Genomic DNA, 22,500 nt, shown 5'->3' with positions numbered 1-22,500 from the left:
AATTGGGAGTGTGTGAGACAGACTCTCTCTCTCTCTCTCTCTCTCTCTCTCTCTCTCTCTGTTTGTCTGCCTCTCTCTCTCTTTCTAGGAGTGTGGATATAATCTCTGGCCTGACTACTGTAGGCCAACTGACAATTTGTTTGTTTGATTCACATGCTTAATCCATTCACATCTGCCCTTTTCTAATACAGAACCTTTAACGTGTAGGTTCTCCTCTCCTCTCCTCTCTCCCTCCTCCACTCTCTGCGGAGTTCTCCACTACGCATGATCTTTGCCACTGGCACTGGAACAATGGTTACACATTTAAATGTAATGATTTTCATGGCACTCCGGGAGGTACATGAGCAATCTCCGTTTAAGAGGAACATCCCTGCTGCTCCCTCACTGCTCTGCTCCGAGGCTCTGTGATTGCAACGTTAAAGTCTGAGCCTTCCTTCCCTTTCTTATTAGAGTTAATCACACATACCTTTACTGCCCCTTTACTGTGAGTGGTTGGACCAGACCTCTGCCCCTTTGCCTCTTTGAATGTGTGTGTGTGTGTGTGTGTGTGTGTGTGTGTGTGTGTGTGTGTGTGTGTCTGTGTCTGTGTGTGTGTGTGTTTGTGTGTGTGTTTGTGTGTGTGTGTGTGTGTGTGTGTGTGTCTGCCAGAGTGAGCATTTCCGTATGTTTGTACAGGCCATGCATGCTTTGCATCTGTAAGAAGTCCAGCTCTGTCCTTCCGTTTGTTACACTCCTCTTCGTCGGAGAGGAGAAGAGGCTCTTCAGAGTTTCTGGGGCTTTTGTCTCAGCAGGATGCGGACAGAGCTCTCTAATTTATCCAGAATCTCGACGAGAAATGAAGGGGCCAGCGCATTCTCCTTTAGAAACGCACTGAATTAATTACAGTCTTGGCGTGATACGCTGCTACTGTAATAAGCTCCGCTATGCTAATGCGACGCCTGAGTGGAAAGTTAATGCTGTCAAGAGCCAAAGTCCTCTCCACTCTGTTTCTCTCTGGGATGAATATTCAGCTATGTGTGTGTGTGTGTGTATGTGTGTGTGTGTTTGTTTGCAGCTCAGCACGACTCGCCTGCATTGGTCCTGATAAACATGGTGTTGTAAATCTGCGAATGTCGCTGGTCTGTAATGTATCGGAAATAATTATGTCGAGGGAAAATGTCTGACAGTTCTATCCATTAGACTCTCTGGTTGGACAAGCGGCTAGCTAACTACAAAGGAGAGACAAAGTGTCTGCGTGTGTCGTTCATATACTTAGTCACACACACACTCTCTCTTTTTCTTTCTTTCTCTCTCTCACACACACACACACACACACACACACACACACACACACACTCACTCACTCACTCTCTCTCACATAGACAGACACAAAGACACACAAATGCACATTTTCACTAATATTTTCCAGATACTTTTATGTGTTGAACACGCGATGAGATTGACTTTATTTCACCGCTGGCAAATCACAGTGTGCGTACACCATTCCTACCTTTCTAATTAAGCAAAGCCCATGATCAGTGTAATCTCTAGGATTTGGTTTCATTATAATGCATTAAACCTCATTAAACTCGTGTGAGATACCGGTTAATTAGTTAGAACACTCCATTTTTGTAATCTGCTTGGTTTGAATACATTTCACTGTAGCGTAAATCAGAAGGTCTGGTTAATTGCACCACCACATGTGTGCGTTAGACTTAATTGGCAGTGCCGAGTTGGTTTTAGTCGCACCATACCCCCTGCTGAATTCAAGCTGAATCATGTGGTGGAATCCCGGTGGAGTGATGATCTAGCCTGTCGGAACGGTGATCATGTCTGTCAACCTCTGCTCAGCAACCTCTCCGGTTGTGTGACAACGGATTCCCCAGTCGGTTCTGCTGGTGTTCCAAGCATTCACTGGAACACGACTGGCTCTTAAGATGTATCCTATATCTGAGTTTTTACAAGAATGTTGATCTACTGTTCAGTTACTGATGAATTGCAGGGAATGATTTCTGTCTTTTAATAATGTGAAGGATTGTAGAACTAGCGTATACAGTAGTAACATTTTTTAATTGGTTGATGCACAGACCTTGGCATTTTTTCCCTTGTGTCATGTGCTGCTTGGATCACCATCACCATCTTAATCTTCCTTAACGGTTTAACATTTCCTGTTTTGAGGGTGAACAACAGAATTCGTCCGAGGTTAAAAAAAATCAATACTACTTAACCACACATTTTATTTAGCACAAGTAAGCACCATGCGCTGGTACAAAGTCACCCAGAAAAGGCTTAAAGCTCAGTCAATATGTCTGCTGTGGAGTCATGGTGGCCTTAGTGATGTTTAAGCCACAGTCAATAGTTTAACACGTGTGTGTGTGTGTGTGTGTGTGTGTGTGTGTGTGTGTGTGTGTGTGTGTGTGTTTGATGTGGTTGGTATTATGAATATCATGTTCGGTGGAAGTAAACAGAATAAGAAGCCAGACGGTGAGCTGTTCAATATGCCATAAAGCGAGATGGCTAATATGATTTGTTGAGCAAATTATGAATAATGAATAAATTTGGGAGAGTGTGAGTGAAAATAAGATAGCAGAGGACCAGGATGAAATGTGAAATTCAGTAAAACGAGAGAGATGGAGTGGTGGGATAGAACCATTACCTGTGGTGAGGGAGCCAAATGGTGCCGCTACCTCTCTCCTTCTCTGTATGGGGAATTAGCACCTTGGACATCTAATTCATGTTGACGCTGTTCATGAGAGCCTCAAAAAGAAGTAGAATTTTATGTCAGTCAGCTTAAAGTTGGCATAGATATTCGGTTTGTATTGGACATAAGACGTTGAGAACATTGGCGCAGTGTCCACATAATAAACGCATGCCGTCCATGGCCAGCACATCACACGCTGTACCCACGGAGCTGTGCAGACGTTGGCAGACTCATCGCTGACAGAGGTGGCTGCGGCGGCGCCCTCCGCCAAGTGGAACGGAAACGCGCCGTTAAGCCGAATATTTCCGATGTCAGCTTCCATTGCCCTCCGGGTTTTGAAACCTCATTCCGCTCGCGGGCTCTCCGGGGCATCTCTCCGTGAGCCAGACAGATCCCAACGGCCCGGCCTAAAATACTGGCCAAAAGTTATTATTTCCCCGGGAATTAATTTGCAAGAGTGGGCCTGCAGTCTGTAATGCTGTGTCATGATTAATACCCACTCCGACACTCGGCCTGGAAACTCTTATTTCATCCCCTATCCAGTACTCAGCAGTGAGTGCACATCAGTTACGCTGTTGTCTGTGGTGACTAATGAGCACGGGGCACACACACACACATACACACACACACACACACACACACACACACACACACACACACACACACACACACACACACACACACACACGAATACACGGAAACAGACGTATACCTTACTTCCCTGAATCCTGACAATTCAATGTCTCTCTTACTCACAGATACATGTACATACCAACACAGACACACAGAAACACACACACACTCACACACACACACACACACACACACACACACACACCAGGGACGGACAGAGTACACAGCTTCATTACTTAAGTAAAAGTACAGATACCCTTTGCTAAATTTTACTCAAGTACAAGTAAAAGTACAACAGTCAGATGTCTACTTAAGTAAAAGTACTGAAGTACTTGTTTTTAAAAGTACTTGAGTATCAAGAGTACAAGAGTAGCCTACATTTTCTAAATATTTTTAGAAACTACTGCCACAGTGCTTACATTCATGTACAGAAACGTCCTACATGGAGTTATGAAAAATGTTAATGTTAATACCTTGGAGAATATAAAAGGAATTCAAAGTAAAATCAAGTCATTTTCATCTTTTTACCATGTTGCCAGGGATGGGCAGTATTTATAGTATATTATAAAATACGTATATCAAATACAAAATACTATTTTGTAATTGAAACACTTGAAGTGAAAACTATCATTAACTTGTTCAGAAAATTGAAATAGTCTGGCGAGGTGGGGCCACAGGTTGGCACATTCCAGGGCTGGACCTGCTGCGTCTTCATCCATGGTTTCGTCCATGGTTTCGTCTCTTATCTAAATCTGACCATGGAGTTGACTTTGGCGGAAAGCTGAAGGTGATTGCTGATAGGCTGTCCCAATCAGTGGTGCCTGCACAATGCAATCACGTTTGAGAGGGAAACAACAAATTGAGGGTTTCCGAGATTTTTCTTTTTTTAGAAGAAGAAGTAACGGGTACTCACGGTTATGGATAGAAATGTAGTGGAGTAAAGAGTACAATATTTGCCTCTCAAATGTACTTGAGTAAAGTCATGAGTACTCCCCAAAAATGATACTCGAGTAAAGTACAGATTTTTGTACTCAAGTACTGTACTCAAGTAAATGTACTCCGCTACTGTCTGACACAGACACACACACTCAAAAGTTTATACATGCACACAAACACACACAAACACAAACACAGTGCAGTGACACTTGCCTGTCGGCGTTCTCCATCTAAAGTGCCATCGTAGCATTCGTTTGTGCTGACTGTAATGATGTGACTAATTAGAGATGATTGCCTGTGAGTAGGTCACTTAGAGGAGAACAGAGAGCCACAGAGTGAAGGAGATGAGAATGAATAAGGAAAGTGATAGGAGAAGGTTGCCACGGAGCGAACACTGCCCCTTTGTCCTGAGACTAAGACAGCAAAAGGATCTCTTCAGTAAACCTGTGACATTGACAAGAATGGGGATGAGATGAGGACGCTGGCATGGAGATAATGGCAAATCTGGCCAGTGTGGGGTGACTGCGAAAACATTCACAGTACCGGGGCACGTGGTGGGCCACTTCCTGAGCCCAGCAGGACTGCTTCCCACATGACAAATCCTCAACGTTTAGCCCTGGCTAACAACAATTGATGGTGCCCAGTCATAAGTCTGACTAATGAGGGCCGTGGGTTTATGGGATGTCGGCTCATCCATTTGAACCCTTACATACGGGCCTATGGGTTAATGTCAGATGATACGGTTAAGTATGATGTATTTAAAAGGATTAGCGGGGTTATTAATGGCCAGAGGTTTTTTTTAATGCCGGGGCGAGCTCATCTCAATGATGGCCGCCCGGGACCGATGCCATTCTCCCTCAGCAGCGGCGGCAGCGGCGGGCGACAGGCGGGCAGCCAAGAGGCCGAGGCCAGGCGTCAGGTGCCTCTCTTTTGTCGCAGTGCACAATGGCGAGTGGCATTTTGACACGTGTCCTCCAACGTCGGCCATGACTAATTAACATTGCGTAATCGGCCGTGCTTACAAAGCAACTTTCATAATTAGAGGCGCGATGGCCGGGGGACGATAATGGAGATGATCTTGGCACGAGATAACGATTGCAGCGGTGGCGGTGGCGGCCGTGGCAGAGGCGGCTCCATTGTTTTCTTGCGCGGCGGACTTCTGACATACGGGAGACACGAGGAAAAAAGAACACAAAGGGAAGCGAGCGCCCCCCTCCCCTCCCTGTTTTTTTTTTTTTTTGTTCTCGTGGGTCCCTGCTCTCGATCCAATCAAAGCGGACAAATTGCACTGCTCCTGTTCCGAATGATGGCGGCTCTCGGAGAGCGGAGCGGACATGACAGAATGGAGTGGTAATGCGACACTTTTGTTCCCCACCCTATCTCGCTTCCCCGGGCCCCGCCACCTGTGTCCTAAAAAGGGAAAGCCCCATGGCAGTGTTCGTGGCTTTCTTTGGAACGAAGTAGTAACTGGATATGTGTCTGATATTTCTCATGGGACTGACCTCCATTAGGTCCAGTGGACACCCCTTCACACATGACTCATGCTCGACTGTGGTCAATACGGTTAAAAAGAGCCAACCTGGTTTACGAAACAAGTTTCAGTGTTTGAGCAGGGAGTGACATGTCCTCGTTTGGGAAGTTTTTAAGCTGACGTCAGTCCTCCACTGATTCGTCTTGATTGCTGTGCAATTCTTTTCTCTCTCTCTGTCTCTCTCTCTCTGTTTCTTTCCATATCCCTTGTTCACTCACTCATCCTTTCTCACTCACTCTCTCTCTTCAGCAAGGCAAGCCTTTTAGCAAAATGAATTTTCAGAGGGCTGTCTTGATTGGCCAGGTACTTAGGTCAGCGTTGTGTGTTTTTCAAATTTCCACTCCTGGCATTCAGCTGGTGACAGGTCCACCAAACGCGCACTCACTCACCGACCCCCCTAATCCATCACCGATAACTATGGAGGCCAAGCACTTCCCTGTGCCCCCAACACAAAATAATCAGCTTTTAATTTTTCGCCGATGGCGTCGGCACGATGATTTATAATGGAGTCAGATCTCTTGGGGTGACCGCGCCCATCTCGATAGATCGCGGCGATGGGCCTACTCTCCCCACCCCAACCCCATCACACTTTTAATTTGTTTTAATTTTGATTAATATCCACATCTCAGCTTTCGTTAACGAGAGGAGCTGGAGCTACGAGCTCGTTACACCTGAGACTTAAAAATGGCAGTTTAGCGCCAGCACCAACATCTCCCGTCCCGTGGGTTTGTTGTCAATTAGTATGGGAGCGAAATATTCTCTAATTACTCCTCTTTAGCATAATGTGTGCTATGCTGTGCAAGGGCAGGAGTGAAAATTAAAAGCCAGATGATTGTGTACAGAGCACATTATTCATATTTAACATATACACACAAACACAGACACACACACACACACACACACACACACACACACACACACACACACACACACACACACACAGCGCAACACTGAGGACTGCTGCTGTTTACTTCAAGCACAGGGCCCTTGGAGCTCTGAGCACCCCTGCCATTTTCACAAAGGGACAGGGGCTTGGCTGAGAGGAGGTGGCAGGTGCCAGATCTGTCCCGGCGGGGTGTAATGACTCGGCGTTTAGGCCCCCGCAGGGCAGACCCAACCCCCAGGCCCCAGGCCCCAGGCACAGGTGACTGCTGCTGGATGATTAGTGGGGAGATGGCAGACGCTCCACTTTAACAGGGAAGGACAGTTCAACCAGAGTGTATCCACTACCTCTCTCTCACACTAACACACTCACACAGAGACACAGACACACACACACACACACACACACACACACACACACACACACACACACACTCTATTCACTCTCCATCATTCTTCCTGAAGCACAGCAGGTTAATCCTTTTATTGTAATGAAATGAGGCGGGTGATGTACTCCTGTATATGCACGTGTTTCATACCCACACTGATTTCTTTCTTTCTTTCTTTCTTTCTTTCTTTCTTTCTTTCTTTCTTCCTTCATTTCTTTCTTTATTTCTTCCTTTCCTTCCTTTCTTTCTTGCTCTCTCTCTCTCTCTCTCTCTTTATCACTGAGGACATGCTATCTATTCAGCATGTTTGAAACACATAGGGGCACATCCATCACACACACAGAGGGCTCAGTCAGTATTGAGCTCCCTCCCTCTCTCTCTCCCTCTCTTTCTCTCTCTTTTTCTCAGAGGATGTCTCCTGCTCACGCTCGTCTCAACTCCCCATGTCCACCTGTCTCTGCCCTCTGCTCTCCGATCCTCATTGCCCCTTTTGCCCCGCACTCAGTATTGTTTATTTAATGGCTATGCAGCGTGAGGGGCAAATTTACCACACCACTGAACTGGAGCTGATGATTCATCAAGCAGAGGGGGCCGTAGCACTGTACTGCACTGCCCTTCTCCTTAACGAATCTCTTTCTCTCTTCCTCCCTCTCTCTCTCTCCCTCTCTCTCTCTCTCTTTCATCTCTCTTTCACTCGATCTCTCCCACCCTCTCCCTCCTCTCTTCCTCCCTCTCTCTGTCTCTCTTTTTCTTTCTTTCATCTCTCTTTCTCTGTCTCTCCCACCCTCTCTCTCTCTCTCTCCCTCTCTCTCTTCCCCTCTCTCCCTCCAGAGTTGGACCTAAGCATCCTGACATGCTGATGCTTGGTATGCTGATAAGGGATTACACTAATGCTCTACTCATATACTGCAGGCCATGGAAATTGATTTGCACACACTCTACTGTATGCTCCACTGTCGGCCTGCGTGCTTTTAACTGCTGCACGTCCCCATGGTTGTCGTTATGATGGCTTTGACTGGGCACTCATTTGAGGAAGTAGAAGAGTGCTTAGAAGAAAAAAACAGAAGATTAGAGAGAAGAAGAGGAGACAGAGAGATAGAGAGAGAGATAGAGAGAGACAGAGAAAGAGATATGGCTTTCAGCTGTGTTTCATATGTAAAAGAAGTCATTTTCATTGTCCTCCAGCGATCATGCTGCCCTTCAAAGCCAGCCTTCGGTGGCTCTAATTGGGTCTCCTACCACACCGGAGAAATGGCCAAGCCTCTATAGGAAGAGAGGACAAAGGAGAAGAGAGGATTTTCTTCTGCATTTGGATCATGAAAGCATCGAGCACTACTCTTTTCTCCCATCCCAAAGTTATTACTGCAGGTGATTCTAAACAGGAGCTTTTTGTAATCCCTTCTCAGAATCACAAATCAACCCCTCTCTCTATCTCCCTGCACTCTCTCTCTCTCTCTCTCTCTCTCTCTCTCTCTCTCCCTCTCTCTCTGCTTTCTCCTTTGTCTACCTTGCCTTTTCTCCTGGGTGGCTCCAGAGCCGGTGAGGTGGAGGATAAAGGCAGCGGATTAGGAAGGGGAATGGAGGGAGCTGGAGATAGGCTTGTTGTTGGAGGTAATATCAAGTTCACTGCTCTCTCCAAGGCTTTGGGCCGCTCCTTATCGCCTAGTTCCCAACTTTAACACTGCATTTAGAGATTTAGGCCAAGGGCTTCATGATCTTAGTAAAAAGAAAAAAAGTCTGATCAGATTCTGTCATTATGCTACAGACACTATTATAGGCTATAACATGGGTGTTCATTCTTATGCTCAAATTTTTCTTGAGTGTTCATGAGTTAAGGTCATAACGATATATGACATATGCTGACATGAGCCTTTTAATTACGAGGCTGTGTCATTGATACATTTGAAAAAAATAGCCCTATAGCCTATTTCATGAACCTGTATAAGAACGCATTGAGTTCCTCAAAATTCCACGACACGCCCTACTTTGCCTCACGGCACCTCAGTGTACCTCATGGCACACTGGTTGAGAACCAGCGCTTTAGACCAATGAGAGAGAGCCAGACAGGAAGACACAAATGGGACCAGATAAAAAAGCAAATCTTCCTTGTATGCCAATCAGTCAGACTAGTGTGGCAATATTACTTATGCAAAAAAGGGCTGCTTCCAGAAATGGCCGTCAAATAACAAATACGTCTGAGAAAGGTCACCACATTTGCATTGATCTCATTGAGGCTGTGGGGAATGTCTCCATTTCTTATTGTGCTCCCTTCAGTGGCTGCATTGATTGGCTTTATGTTTGCGCGGGTGAGCGTGTGGCGGCTGCGTTACAAATAAATCTTCCATTATCTCAATTCAGGCCTTTCATTAATCAAAAGCAATGGAAGGATAATGGCTATGGTGGAAACAGGGAACGGGCCTCTCCTCCTCCCTCCTTGTCTGGCTGAGGGGGTGGGGTGGGTGGGGTGGGTTGAGGAGGAGGCCATTCCTCTGTCTGTGTCGACAGCCACTGCCACAACCTCCACCAGCACCTGCACGACCTCTTATCCTACCCCTGTACACACACACCACACACCCACACACACACACATGCATGCACACATGCATGCATACACACACACAGCACCTCCCTGCTAATTGGGTATTTATCAGATTGCTGTTGAGAGAGGGGGGATGACTCTCTTATCGGTCCCAATTATCAGGGACAAAATTCAATCTCCTCCCTCCACTCCTCTCTCTCTCTCTCTCTCTCTCTCTCTCACCTGGGATGGGAACAGGGCTGTGACGCCGAGCGCCTCTCTCCTGATCACGGAGCAGTGAGAGAGCAGATATGCCCTCTCCTCCATCCCTCCATCCTCTCCCCCCAACCTCCCTGCCCCCCACTCCACTTCCACAGTCCCTTCAGTGAGGGCTGCATCAGTCATCATTGCATACAAATTGCACAATTGTGCTGTAGCACAATACATAATTCTATTGGGCCGTGCTGACAATGAGGAAATGAGAGCGAGTGATAACACAGAGAAGTGGCGAGGGAGGGAGGGAGGGAGGGAGCAGCCCAGGACTCAGATCAGATAGGCAGAGGATGCGACGGTGGTGGTGGTGGTGGTGGTGTTGGTGGAGGTGGAGGTGGTGGTGCTTTTGGTGTAGAGGCCTCTGGGCCCGGAAACGCGTGAAGCGAGGGAAGTGTTTTGCTGTGTGCCGGCCGATAAGGCTGGAGGAGAAGAAGCACTTTAGAGGCAGTTTGCAAGCCACAGCTCCCTCGCTTGCACCCCAGTAAACATGTTTCAATCATGCAGCAAAAAAGAGGTGTGTGTGTGTGTGTGTGTGTGTGTCTGTGTGTCTGTGTCTGTGTGTCTGTGTGTGTGTGTGCTGCAGTAGTCACTCCAAGATGCTGTTTTATAACACTTTCTTTCAGTCTCCTGAAGCTGTGACATATATTTTTTTGTGAATTTTGTTTAAAAAAGGAACACAGCTAAAATATCTGTCTAAAATATCACTCTTTCAAACATTGATCAAGATGAAAAATGCCTCGCTTGAAATAATACAGAATTCTATTCCATTTCTTTGGCATGTCCCCTCTGTTCCAATGATTTTGTAATAATGGCGATATACTGTTTCTCCATCAAGCTTTTCAGCAGCTGTGACATCTTGTTGGACAATGGACATAGATAGGTGGGGACAGGACAACACATAGCCCAGACTCTTTATAGCGCAAGCTGTAGATAAATCAATATTATTCTCAAATTCGTCTGTCGGCCTCAATTAGTGAATTAGTTGTTCTTGAGTGTATTTGGAAATCACTGCAATGGTAGAGTGATGTCATAGATGCCCTAGTGTCGAACATGACACAATCCCGTACAGACACACACGCGCAGACACACGCGTGCAGACACACGTGCGCGCACACACACAAAACACACACACACACACACACACACACACACACACACACACACACACACACACACACACACACACACACACACACACACACACACAGTGAGGTCAGCCCACTCAGAGGGTGGCTTGGTTTGCTTAAGGCTGACCCCACTGCCTTTCATCTCCGGTGGTCTGTTCCTACCAGTAGGAGTTATCCATTGTCCACCATCCATGGCCTATTCTTCCACACTGACCTTCCATCTGTCCCTGATGCATAATATCAGTGTTGTTATGATCCTCCTGTGTACTTTTCCTTTTTCTTTTCGACTAAAGCTTTGACTAACGCTCTATAAGCCGGCGCAGACTCAAGTTTTATATGAGATGTTTACTTCTGCGGTGGCACCAGGCATAAAAAGCCACCGTTAAATTGTGAAGTGTTTATGATTTTATTATGCGCATGTTTAGTCCCCCTTTGGAAGTGTTATAGGTATTGCCATATCTAGGGTTGAGATATGGCTGCTAAATCTCCTGTGAATGATATTTTGTCATGCTGCAGATAATTCTATAATTGCCTAAATACAAAACACCATAACTCAGGGCTCATGAAAGTCTTTGGAAGTGAGGGAACTTTACAAAATAGGATAGGAAAACACATTCATGCTGCTTTGTCAGAGCATTCATTTGTTGAATTCAGCATGATTAATTGATCTCTCTCTTTTTCTCATCCTCTGTCTTTCTGACTTTCTCTCTTTCACATGCCTTTCTCTCTCTCTCTCTCTCTTCCTCTCTTCCTCTCTCCCTCCTTCTCTTAGACTGACTCCTAAAAGGACCAATCACGAGGGATGCCAGGACAGTAAGCATCATGCATCTCGTATGGTCAGGTGCCACGTCCTTCATAATAGTCACCTTACTTCAGCTCTCCCAATCGGAGCCCTTGGAACCGCCTCCTGTTCCAGGTAAGAGTGAATTTGGACTGTTATGCATTTCCTGTTTCAAGTGAACTCTGGCTGGAATGGCCACAAGACTGGCCTAATTTGATGATGTATCATGATTTCATGTCATGTAATACCTGAATATTCCCTATTGTGGAAGTTGCTGTTGCAAATGACCTTGTGATCCAGGTTTGTCTTGAGACCATTCAGCCAAGTCTTCAGAAAACTGTTCCAAGTTGATTTGCTGTCTGTCTGCATTGCTGACACTGGGTTCCCTTTACTTTAAAAGAAAGAGATTGATGAAAAAAAAAACAACAAAAGAACATTAATCATAGAGTTACTCAGCAAGGACAAAATCATAGTATTAGTATGTAGGGGTAGTAGGGATAGTATTGCTTCACAGTATAATCAGGCTGACGCTGCCACTCTACACAATATACACGCAATGTTCAAGGGTCATGCATCAGTGCAAGAAGACATCGTCCCCAAAGAGTCTGCTGGATTTCCATTCCGTGCTGTCTGCCAGTTTGATTCTCCAGCCTGTAATTCACATCTCTGAGTTCACCTTCTACTTGCATCCTCTCCTCACTCACTCTCCTGGCCCCTATCTTGCACCAAATTCTAACCCTGTGACACTGTGATGGATCTTAAAATGACGCTCTCGTCCCAGTTTTCTCCACCCTCTCCTCTACATCGCCATTCCTCTCGGCCTCCTCCGCGTCCTCCCCCTCTTCATCTCTCTCTCTCTCTGTCGCAATCACCCTCTCATTCGCCTCCTTTCCCCTCGCATTTCGCTCTATTTTCATTTACCTTGACTCTCCCTTTCTCCACCATCCAGGAAGCAATTTACTTGTCAGCTTGGGCTCCACTGCCTAGGCTACCTTGCCTCCACCTCCGCCTCCACCCCCGCCTCCATTCTCTCTCTCTCTCTCTCTCTCTCTCTCTCTCTGTCTCTCTCTCTCTCTCTCCCTTGTTGTATTGTTCTATGGTTGTTCCGTGCAGGTAGAGTCGGGTGCAATTTCGTCTCACAGACGGGCGCAGAAAGCGGTGTGGTCCCTTGTGCGGGCCCCTGATAGTAGCCGTAGCTCGGTGTAGCGGTGATAATGAATGAGGTTTGATCCTCTGCGTGGGTCTCAGGTCCAATTTACCGCACCGTCCTCCTCTGTTGCCGTGCAACCCGGACCAGCCTTCTCCGCGATTTTGTGGGGTTCACAGCAAAACAACAGAAACTCAAACACACTCTCGAAGCAGGCAAAGACATACATATGCACCCTCACACTCACACACACAAACAAACTGGCTGGGGGCGTGCTTGTTGCATAAATGAAAGTGTTTCTGTTTGTGGCGTCAAACCATGAACACCATGATGCCATGAAAGATGCCTTCATTCACCTTGATGGATGCCCGTCTTACAGTTCTTTGCTGCATTAACGTTTAAAATGGAGTTGGCGAGGACCAACACAGAACAGAGGGTGTTCCCTGCAAATGTCAACGGTAGTCTTACAGAAATTTTTTTCAAACTTTCATCCTAAGTGACACAGACCGTCTGTTATGGCGTTGTACCATAACTTCAAAATGGAGTGAACAGATGGCTGTCTTTTTATCCTTTTTTCAGTGCAAGACATTTTTTTAGTTTTTTTTGTAGTTTTTTACATTACACGTCAGATGATACAATCTGTCAGTATGGGTAGATAGTAAACTCTGAGTGTCAGAAGGGTGGGCTGCTCTGATTGCTGTTAGCAGATTTATGTAGGCTCTTATTTTTGCCACAGATACATATCTATTGTGCTTGTGCCATTAACATGCATTTGCTAGTCCGTAGCACAGTTGAGGCTTTTTGCACTCGTCACTATGAATTCTTCTGAAGCACTCACAGTGCTGTTTATTGGCTATTCTAGAGCTCAGTTGCTGACATTTGAAAGTTATTCATTGGAGCGAGTGGCGGTTCTATTGTGGGAAATGGACATGATTATTGGATGGAGATTGAGGTTACACATAGGCTAACCTATCATGAAGCCTCCATCTCTCTCAATTTTGAACAGAGCAGCCACCCACTTTTCACTATTTCACCAGTTTACTAGAATATATTAGTGCCGAGTGGTATTGAACTGATTTAGTCGTAGGAATGACTTTAACACACATAGTCTTTCTCACAAATAGTACAGGAGGGAAAGAGGTGAATTTACTGTGTAAATGGTAGTTAATGTGTGGATTTCGCAGTACAGGTAAATTAATCTAAATTTGTGTTTATTTTGTGTAAACTAATTATCTCTTTATATATGTGTGTGAATATGTGATTTATTGATTTTTGCCTGAATAATCTAATCTCTTAATTGTGTCTGCGTCTACTGTGCTTTCTGCTCGCTAGGTACAATACATGCCTGGATTTATTTGAAATAGCTGCAAATATAAGGTCTCCTAAATCAAATGAAACTGACTGTCAGTTGTTAATAACACATCAAGGATGTGTGGGTAATAAATCAAAATGATATCCAGATTTTAGACAATATATAGTCTGAAACAGTAAATCTACAAACCTGGAAGGATATTAAAGTCAACTTTTGTTGCAGATATTTATTTCATGGCACAGCCCCAAACTAATTCAGTACAGCATGATAGTTCCAAAAATAACAAGTTCACCATCCATCAGATTTGACCATCCTCATCACATCCCATCCCATCGCATGGTCTTTGCGCGAGTGCTTTTAAAATTCAATTCTACGTGGCAGTTCTCACTTGGCATCATCCATTTCTCCCCGTCGACGATGCTGGGCCATGCTGACACAGTGGATCTCTGTACTCGCCCTCATGAATAGCTAACACTTCACCACAGCTCCGCTGTTCTCTTGTTCCACAGACCTCGCTATTCTCGCGGTGTCCCACCTTGGCTGATTTAAATATGCACTTAATACACCACTATGAGAATATTGAATTACAGTGAGGCCCTGCTGACCTTTGGAAAATTACTGAGCCAATTGTGCAAGACGGTGGCAGTAGCAGCGTGGTGGTGGGTTTTATCGCTAGGCATATGGAACCTGAAGGAGAATGGATCCCACACGTGGTGTGAGAACATGCTGATGTGCACCTTATTAACACCATGTGCCACACACGCACACGCACACACACACACACACACACACACACACACACACACATACACATGCACATACACACATACACATACACACACACACATACACACACACACACACACACACACACACACACACACACACACACACACACACACACATTCAGTCATTTAAGACATTCAGCCTTTCATGTATTCAGTCATTGCCCTCTTTAGGTTTTATTGCAGCTTAGAGCAGCTTGACCTCTCCACTGTGGGAGTAGCTTTTATTTACCATCCTAATCCAGCATACCTGGCTCCATGTCAAAATGTTGCTGATGGGATATCTGTGTTCCCATGTTATTGTTTTATATGGACACAGAAAAGGCCAGCTTAACTGAGGGACATGATGTGTCTCAGGCAGCCATTGGTCTCAGTCATGTTCGCGCCACCTCAAAATTTGCGGAAGGCGACAGGACAGGACAGGACAAATATCCCTGTCTGCTCCACCCTCATCCATGGCGCCATGTCTGTTTGGCAGGCCCCATCCATCCAAGCAATGGAGCATCTAACTGGTAATCCAACCTTCTATGGCACAGATGGAAACGGGGGAGCCATTTTTATTTTCAGAAATGGGATGAGATGGCCCTGGAGAGTGGAAAGAAATCACATCAGACAAACACATCAAACACAAATGCTTCTTTTTCTCATCTCTGTCCAACTCTCAACAAGACCGATGCTTGATTGCTCCACACAGCACTCTTACAAATTGCCTTGTAATTGTGTTTGGTTGAAAAATGCTCATTTCGCCACCACATTTTTCTGTTTTATACCCTTGCGAAAGGCAAGCCCATTATCAAAGTAGAGAGGAAGCAGCCCTTTGGTTGCAGGGAAATGCATTAGAAATAAAATGCTCTCTTGAGATAATTTAGACATGAATGTCAAGAGCAATTCCACTTTTGCTGATAGAATTTAAAATGCATTTACCCAGTTTATGGGTATAAAGGCTATAGTTGACAATTGTGACTGTTGGGTGGAAGTGGAGCTTTTCGAATGTTGGCTAACACTCTCTCTCCAGTGATGGTAGACTCTAATCCATCTTAAACAAGGCGTGATAACAATTACTTTGTTAATTTGATATGTCTGAGGAGGTGCTTAAGATATTCAGGTGCTCAAGCTTCTGATTAAATCATGTTAAGCATAACAAGAAATGATTATAATGTTTATTACTCTAAAAGGACAGTGATGAAATGCTTCAGTTTAATCACGATAGGTATCATGACTAATGATACAATCAGCTGCTTTGTAGATAGGATTTGTCATGTTAAAACAAGATGAAACAGATGATGTGGACTGCAGTTCAGGTGTTATGCATCCATACGGGATTATGGTAACAGCATATGTTCACCATATTTCCTCATTGTTTAATCCTTTTTATTTATCTTGTTTTTGTGATACGTATTTGTGACCTGACTGCATACTTTATTATTTGTATGAGGTACAGTGGTAGCTATGCCTGCTACAGCCACACTGTGTGCCCTGTGTGCTGTTGGCCTTGTTTGGTGTAATCCATTTGGACATTGATGAAATGACCAGGCTATTGTGTCAGTGAGCTGATTGTGTTTGGGGTGAGGGTTGCTCTCTAATGTGGTGGTGGAATTGAGGCGGTCCTGGGGGGGGGCTGCTAACTCAGCTGCAGTGTTTGTTTCGGCTGTCACAAACAAACCTGTTTCCAGGATTATACCGTCTGCTGCCTTTTGGGAACAAACACTGCGGATTTTTGCGGAAATTTTTAAATGGAATGTCTCAAGCAGACGAGCGCGACCGCTTTGCAAATTGTGTAACGCGAAGAGAAGGGACACGCAAACAATCAACCAGTAGTCTGGTCTGATCAAAGTGCTTTGTGTTTGACTCCAGCCAGAATACAAATGCATATTGCTGCAAACGTAGCAGTGCACCATGTTGTAGTACCCCAAACATCTGATAACAGGTTGCTTCGTTCCTCCTCTCTGTCGAAACGTTCTCTTGTCTTTCCAGTTCTCTATACAGCAGGTGGATCAGAGGATCTAGCGCTGTGTATTCTGTGAGCGTATACCCGCCGCAGGCTAATCTCTCCCTCCATCTCTGGTTTTACTTAAGAAAGCCTCTCCATCTGCCGATAACCTCATTGTTTTGAGCGGCGTGCCATACGTCTCTGTCCCGGAGCCGGGAGCCAAGCACTCATCACCTTCCCCGGCGTGCGTGGCCCCATCCGGCAGACATTTAATTACGCGGCGAGCTGGGACACTGGTTCTTCATCACGACCCCCACAGCCCCCCGTGGCCAGTAACTTAATGATGAGAGATAGATACCCACAGCAGGAAGAGGAAGGGAGGGAGGCCACAGGGCCGGGAGAGGAGAAGGGTTGGACCGTGAATGTCCAGCACTGTACGTTCTGTATGGATGCTCAAGCTGAGCTGACTGGCTTTAAACAAACTGACCACAGAACTTTTCCTTCCTTCAGAACAGAAAGTGGTGTGTGTGTGTGTGTGTGTGTGTGTGTGTGTGTGTGTGTGTGTGTGTGTGTGTGTGCGTGTGTGTGTTTGTGTGTGTGTGTTTTGTGTGTGTGTGTGTGTGTGTGTGTGTGTGTGTGTTCTTTCTGTACGTTTGCATTTGATGTTGCAGCTTCAGTGATTTTACGTGATGTTTCTTAGATAGCGTGATGCTTCTTAGATAGCGCCACTTTTTATGTTAATGAGCCTCTAGTGTGAACTCATTAGCAAGCTCATCTGGTGAGTGAGAAACGTGTTGTGCCTGAGACGTACACCACCCATAACCAGGGAATGGAAGTGCTAGACCTGAAACAGCTGAATCTCTGTAAAGTCTTCACTAAAAGTGCTGACAGAAGAGCCAAACAATTACCTCCCACACAGACAACATCCAGGGAGGGGTGTGGTGTGGTGTGGTGTGGTGTGGTGGGGTGGGGGGGACTTAAGCAAATACGCTTTGAAAATCTGCTTTTGTGTCTGTCTTCATCATGAAAGACTATACACTCTCTAAACCGAAAGTTTGTTTTCATGCAGATAAAACAGCACAGAAAGCAAAACCGGTAATGAATTGTTTTCATTATGAGTAGATATGCAAGCAATATGATGTTCAGACTGCGAGAGAGCGATTTGCAGTGCAAATTACATATTGTCCATTGATATTGTGGAGTCCTGTAGCCCAATAGGGAAAAATGAATGAGTGTGTGGTTGTGTGTATTGGCTGTGGTGAGTGGCGGTCAAGGAGAAGTATTTTGAAGGCAGAGGTGGCTTGTGTTGGCAGTGGCCGTCTTGGGAGCCTGTGGAGAGCGGTTGATTTGTTGAGCCTGATGTGTTGTCGGGTCACTCTGATTTCCACCGGGATACAAGGTGACATATGCCACACTCACACACGCCTCCAGCTGGGTCACGCACCCTGGGGCCGGACAATTCTGCCACCTCACAAATTAATTTCTCTCGCTCTTACTCACTCACTCTCTCTCTCTTTCCCTCTCCACCTCTCTCTCCCTCCTTCTCTCCCTCTCCCTCTCCCCCTCTTCCTGTTCCGTGTTTGTGCTCCTCTGTGTATGCCTCTTCCCTGCAGTGCTGCCTCTGTCCAGACACACACACCAGGGGCTATTTTTATCCTCTCGTTGTGTCTGGAACACCTCTTCAGCCGAACGAGTGTCCAGACATCGCAGCCTTACCTTTTAGTTAGCGTCCCTCCGATTAACGCCATTGGATTGTCCTGAGCTGGAAGCAGAGAGCCGAGAGCCGAGGCAGCTGGCGATCACGTTGGTGTTGAGCGGAGCTCTGAGTGGTATTGAGTAATGGCCTGCTGGTGGTGCGGACCCTCAGGCCTGACATATTCGTGGCTGGACGGATGAGCACTGACACCTGCTGCTGCTGAGACAGATGATAGAAGCTAATGGTGGGCCGGTGGTGAAAAGGAGCAGGGCCTAGAGTGGGTGATCTTCATAGGTGTGTGTTGGTGTGTCTGCCATGAATAAATAATGTGTGTTCTCGACCCATACAAAAGCACTGAGAAGCAAAGACCAGGGGTGTGCATAGTGAAGAGAGAATTCTTCTCCACATGCTTCTCAGTATAATTAAATGGATACTGTAGCAAATGGGCAAAAGCACTTCTTTTTACACAAACAGATATGGAAAGTATTATAGGAGTAATTTCTCTTACACCACGTGCCAAGTTGGGACATCAGTTTCCGTCAGTCACAGTTATGTTTTGGAATGTGAGATGTGAATGTGAATGTGAGATGTGAGATGTGAATGTGAGATGTGAATGTGAGAATGTGAGATGTGAATGTGAGATGAGATGTGAGATGTGAATGTGAGATGTGAGATGGGAATGTGAGATGTGAATGTGAGATGGGAATGTGAGATGTGAGATGGGAATGTGAGATGGGAATGTGAGATGGGAATATGAGATGTGAATGTGAGATGTGAATGTGAATGTGAGATGTGAATGTGAGATGTGAATGTGAGATGGGAATGTGAGATGGGAATGTGAGATGTGAGATGTGAATGTGAGATGGGAATGTGAGATGTGAGATGGGAATATGAGATGTGAATGTGAGATGTGAGATGTGAGATGGGAATGTGAGATGTGAGAGTTATTCTCCTCCTTCATATACTTTTCTTTTGTGTGTAATATTTCGTGAGAACTCTATGAGCCTCATTGACTCTTTACATAATGTCACATTAATTTGCAAATCAGTGTCATATTAGAGGCCTCTTAGTGCTTAATTTTTTCCACATCGGCCCCTGACTGACAGCTCTCTGCTCCAAGCAGCACAAAGAAGTTAAAATCTCCCTTTGTCTTTTTAAAAAAAGCTGGAAAGCTTAGTCCTCAAGTGTATGCATATGAGTGCTGTATTGTGTGGCCCTGTACTGAATAGCCCACTTCATTTCCTATGCACTCTCTTCCTCTTTGAGAAAATATATTGGTGATGATCCCCCTTCACTCCCCCGCCACCACACACACACACACACACACACACACAGTCACTCTGTCTCAATCGTTTTTTAAAATGGTGGTTATTTCCATTCTTTCATTTGTCAATCAGCGAGGATGGCTGGCCGGCCGGCCGGCTGGCTGGACTGTGGCTGTGTCTGAGGCCGTAATTGTCCTCATCCCCTTTCGTACCTCGGCTGCCTTTTTTCCATGAGAAAAGGTTCGAGCACGGCGTGGGGGCGGAGGAGAGGTGAGCGCTGAATTAAATGCGCTTCGCCTTTTGTCTCGCGGGCTCTTTGACCTCCCCTGCCAGCAGACTCGGGCTCGGCCGCCCCGTCAATAATCGATGTGGCTGGGGACTCGCTCCCTCTCTCCCTCTCTCCCTCCCTCCCTCGCTGGATGGCTGGCTGGTGCACCACTCCCCCCTGCCCCCTCCTCAGGTGCCAGCCCCATTTCTACCCCCCACTCCCCACCACCACCACCACCACCACCACACAAGCCCACAGGGGTCAAGCGCGGCGGGGGCCCCCGTCGAGTCGATCCGCTCCTCCAACAATTACCCTCCCCGTGTCCTCTGGCTCGTCCTGCACTGGGGAGAGTGGGGGTTGTGGCCACTGGCAGTCTGGTGCTGATGCTGGGGCTGCACATGTGACAGTGACTGCCTCTTGCCTGCCTGCCTGCCTGCCACTAAAGGGGGGCTACCAGCAGGTGTGTCTCGCAGACAGAATGCTAAGATGTAGCGCTGGTCTGGTAATCATTTTTCATGTATTCATAGCCATGCTTGGTTCTCCACCCGTGACCCCACCCCCCTCCAGGAGAGTAACTGAGAGAGAGACTGCCGGGCGCTGAGAGGGCTCTCACACTCATCACCTGAGTGTGTTTATCGCAGAGGTGGGGTGCCTATTTTATGTGTGTGTGTGTGTGTGTGTGTGTGTGTGTGTGTGTGTGTGTGTGTGTGTGTGTGCAAGCACACATGCGAGACCATATGTGTGTATATATGAGTCAGTGGGTGTCGGTGTGGGTGTATATATGCATGAGTGGGTGTATGGCCTTGTGAGTATGTGTGTCTGTGTGTGTGTATGTATGTGTGAATATGTTATTGCGTATATGAGTGCTACCATAGCTCTGCTCCTGTGAGTGTGTGTGTGTGTGTGTGTGTGTGTGTGTGTGCACGCGTATGTGCACACTACATGAAATATTGATGTGCTATTGTGTGTATATGTCTTTAATGAGCAGCATAGGGGCTGGAGGAAGCTGGAGGCTGCGGGTCTAACGGCCTGCCAGGGAGACCAGCGCGCCCCACCCCTCCCCTCCCCATACCTGCCCCCGCCCCTCCCTCCTCCACTCCCCATTTGTCTCCATCTAGGCCCTAATCTCTCACACTTGCGCTCATTATGCCTGGAGTTTTCTCACATCATTTTTCATCATGCACATCTGCGCTGTCGTTTCACCAACTTACATCACGTTTAACGAGAGAACGGTTTGAGTTTGAGTGGGGTTTGAATTTGTATTGTTGGAGAAGCATGTGGTTCAGACTTCAATTATTATGTTATCCAGTGACTTTTTGTTATTGCTGACAGGGCTAGCGTTGAATTCTGGTGGAACACACCTAATGCATTATGTAACCCTGCGCAACAGTAGAAATGACATGCCTGTCTCACCTGGCGTCTCGTGGTGAGATCCCAGCGCTGTGTTAATGGATGCAGCGGTAGCTGGCTGACAGCATCAGGAATGAAGACGCCACAGCACAGCTCGGGGAGGGGAGGAATAAATCCATAATGTTCGAGCAGGACGCATGCAGAGGAATTGCTTTCGATGTAAACACAGCAAGCCCATTGTGCAGTTTTATCGACAACAGTTGAGAAAAGTTACAAGGTGATTGCTCCAGAATGGAAAAAGTCCTTCCCTAATTGACCAATACCATTGCAGCAAATGGATGAGAGTACATAGATAGATACAATATGCATGAGTGCCAGGCATGTGTATCTGTTTCATACCCTACGGCATGCACAAGATAGAATGCACAGGGAAGCTCAGAATATAAACCTGTACCTGCCTTCCTACATTTTTTGCAGCAGTACAGTTTGACTCTTATGTAACATGTCCTGAATATGAAAAAGGGTATATTTGTCCCCTCCTCCGCATACACAGCAGTGAAGTTGGTTGAACTAACTTGACAGGAGAGCCATTTAGTCAACTGTTGTATCATAGCAACAAACAGGCTTTGTACAAACTGGAGCCTGTGTGTATTTTAACACCTTGATGTTACTGTTGGAGTGAAAAAAGGAGAGAAATTAAACAAACTCTGTTATTTGTTGTCTCAGTACTGCTGTCCTCTATCAAGGACAAGCAACCATACTCTGGTACAAATCTTCTCTTTAGTCAGCAGGCTTTGGGCTTACTGTATGCAGATCACTGAGATTTGTACAAAGTGCAATTGGCCTGTCTTTTTCATGCGTGCAACAAATATATCAAATGTAATTCATTTGATAACCTATAAAAAAAACGTTTTACGGACAAGTAATGCATGTGCAGCATGGCGCAGTAGCAGACACGCGCGCACGTCGTATTTCCATAAAAGAAAAACCCCACAGC

General features: G+C 46.1%; 1 protein-coding gene across 1 annotated transcript in view; it reads left to right on the top strand.

Annotated features, from left to right (window-relative positions):
* The window catches only part of robo1 (roundabout, axon guidance receptor, homolog 1 (Drosophila)), a 279,922-nt gene that overhangs the window by 12,570 nt on the left and 244,852 nt on the right, over positions 1-22,500 (top strand). Inside the window, 1 exon segment of the mRNA XM_048264324.1 lies at positions 11,742-11,885. Coding sequence (XP_048120281.1) covers positions 11,792-11,885 — 94 coding nt within the window. The 5' untranslated portion in view covers positions 11,742-11,791.

This window comes from Alosa alosa, chromosome 15, assembly GCF_017589495.1.
Source record: "Alosa alosa isolate M-15738 ecotype Scorff River chromosome 15, AALO_Geno_1.1, whole genome shotgun sequence".
NCBI lineage: Eukaryota > Metazoa > Chordata > Actinopteri > Clupeiformes > Clupeidae > Alosa > Alosa alosa.
Note: the sequence above shows the minus strand (reverse complement) of the source record. Positions and strands in the feature narration are given on the sequence as shown.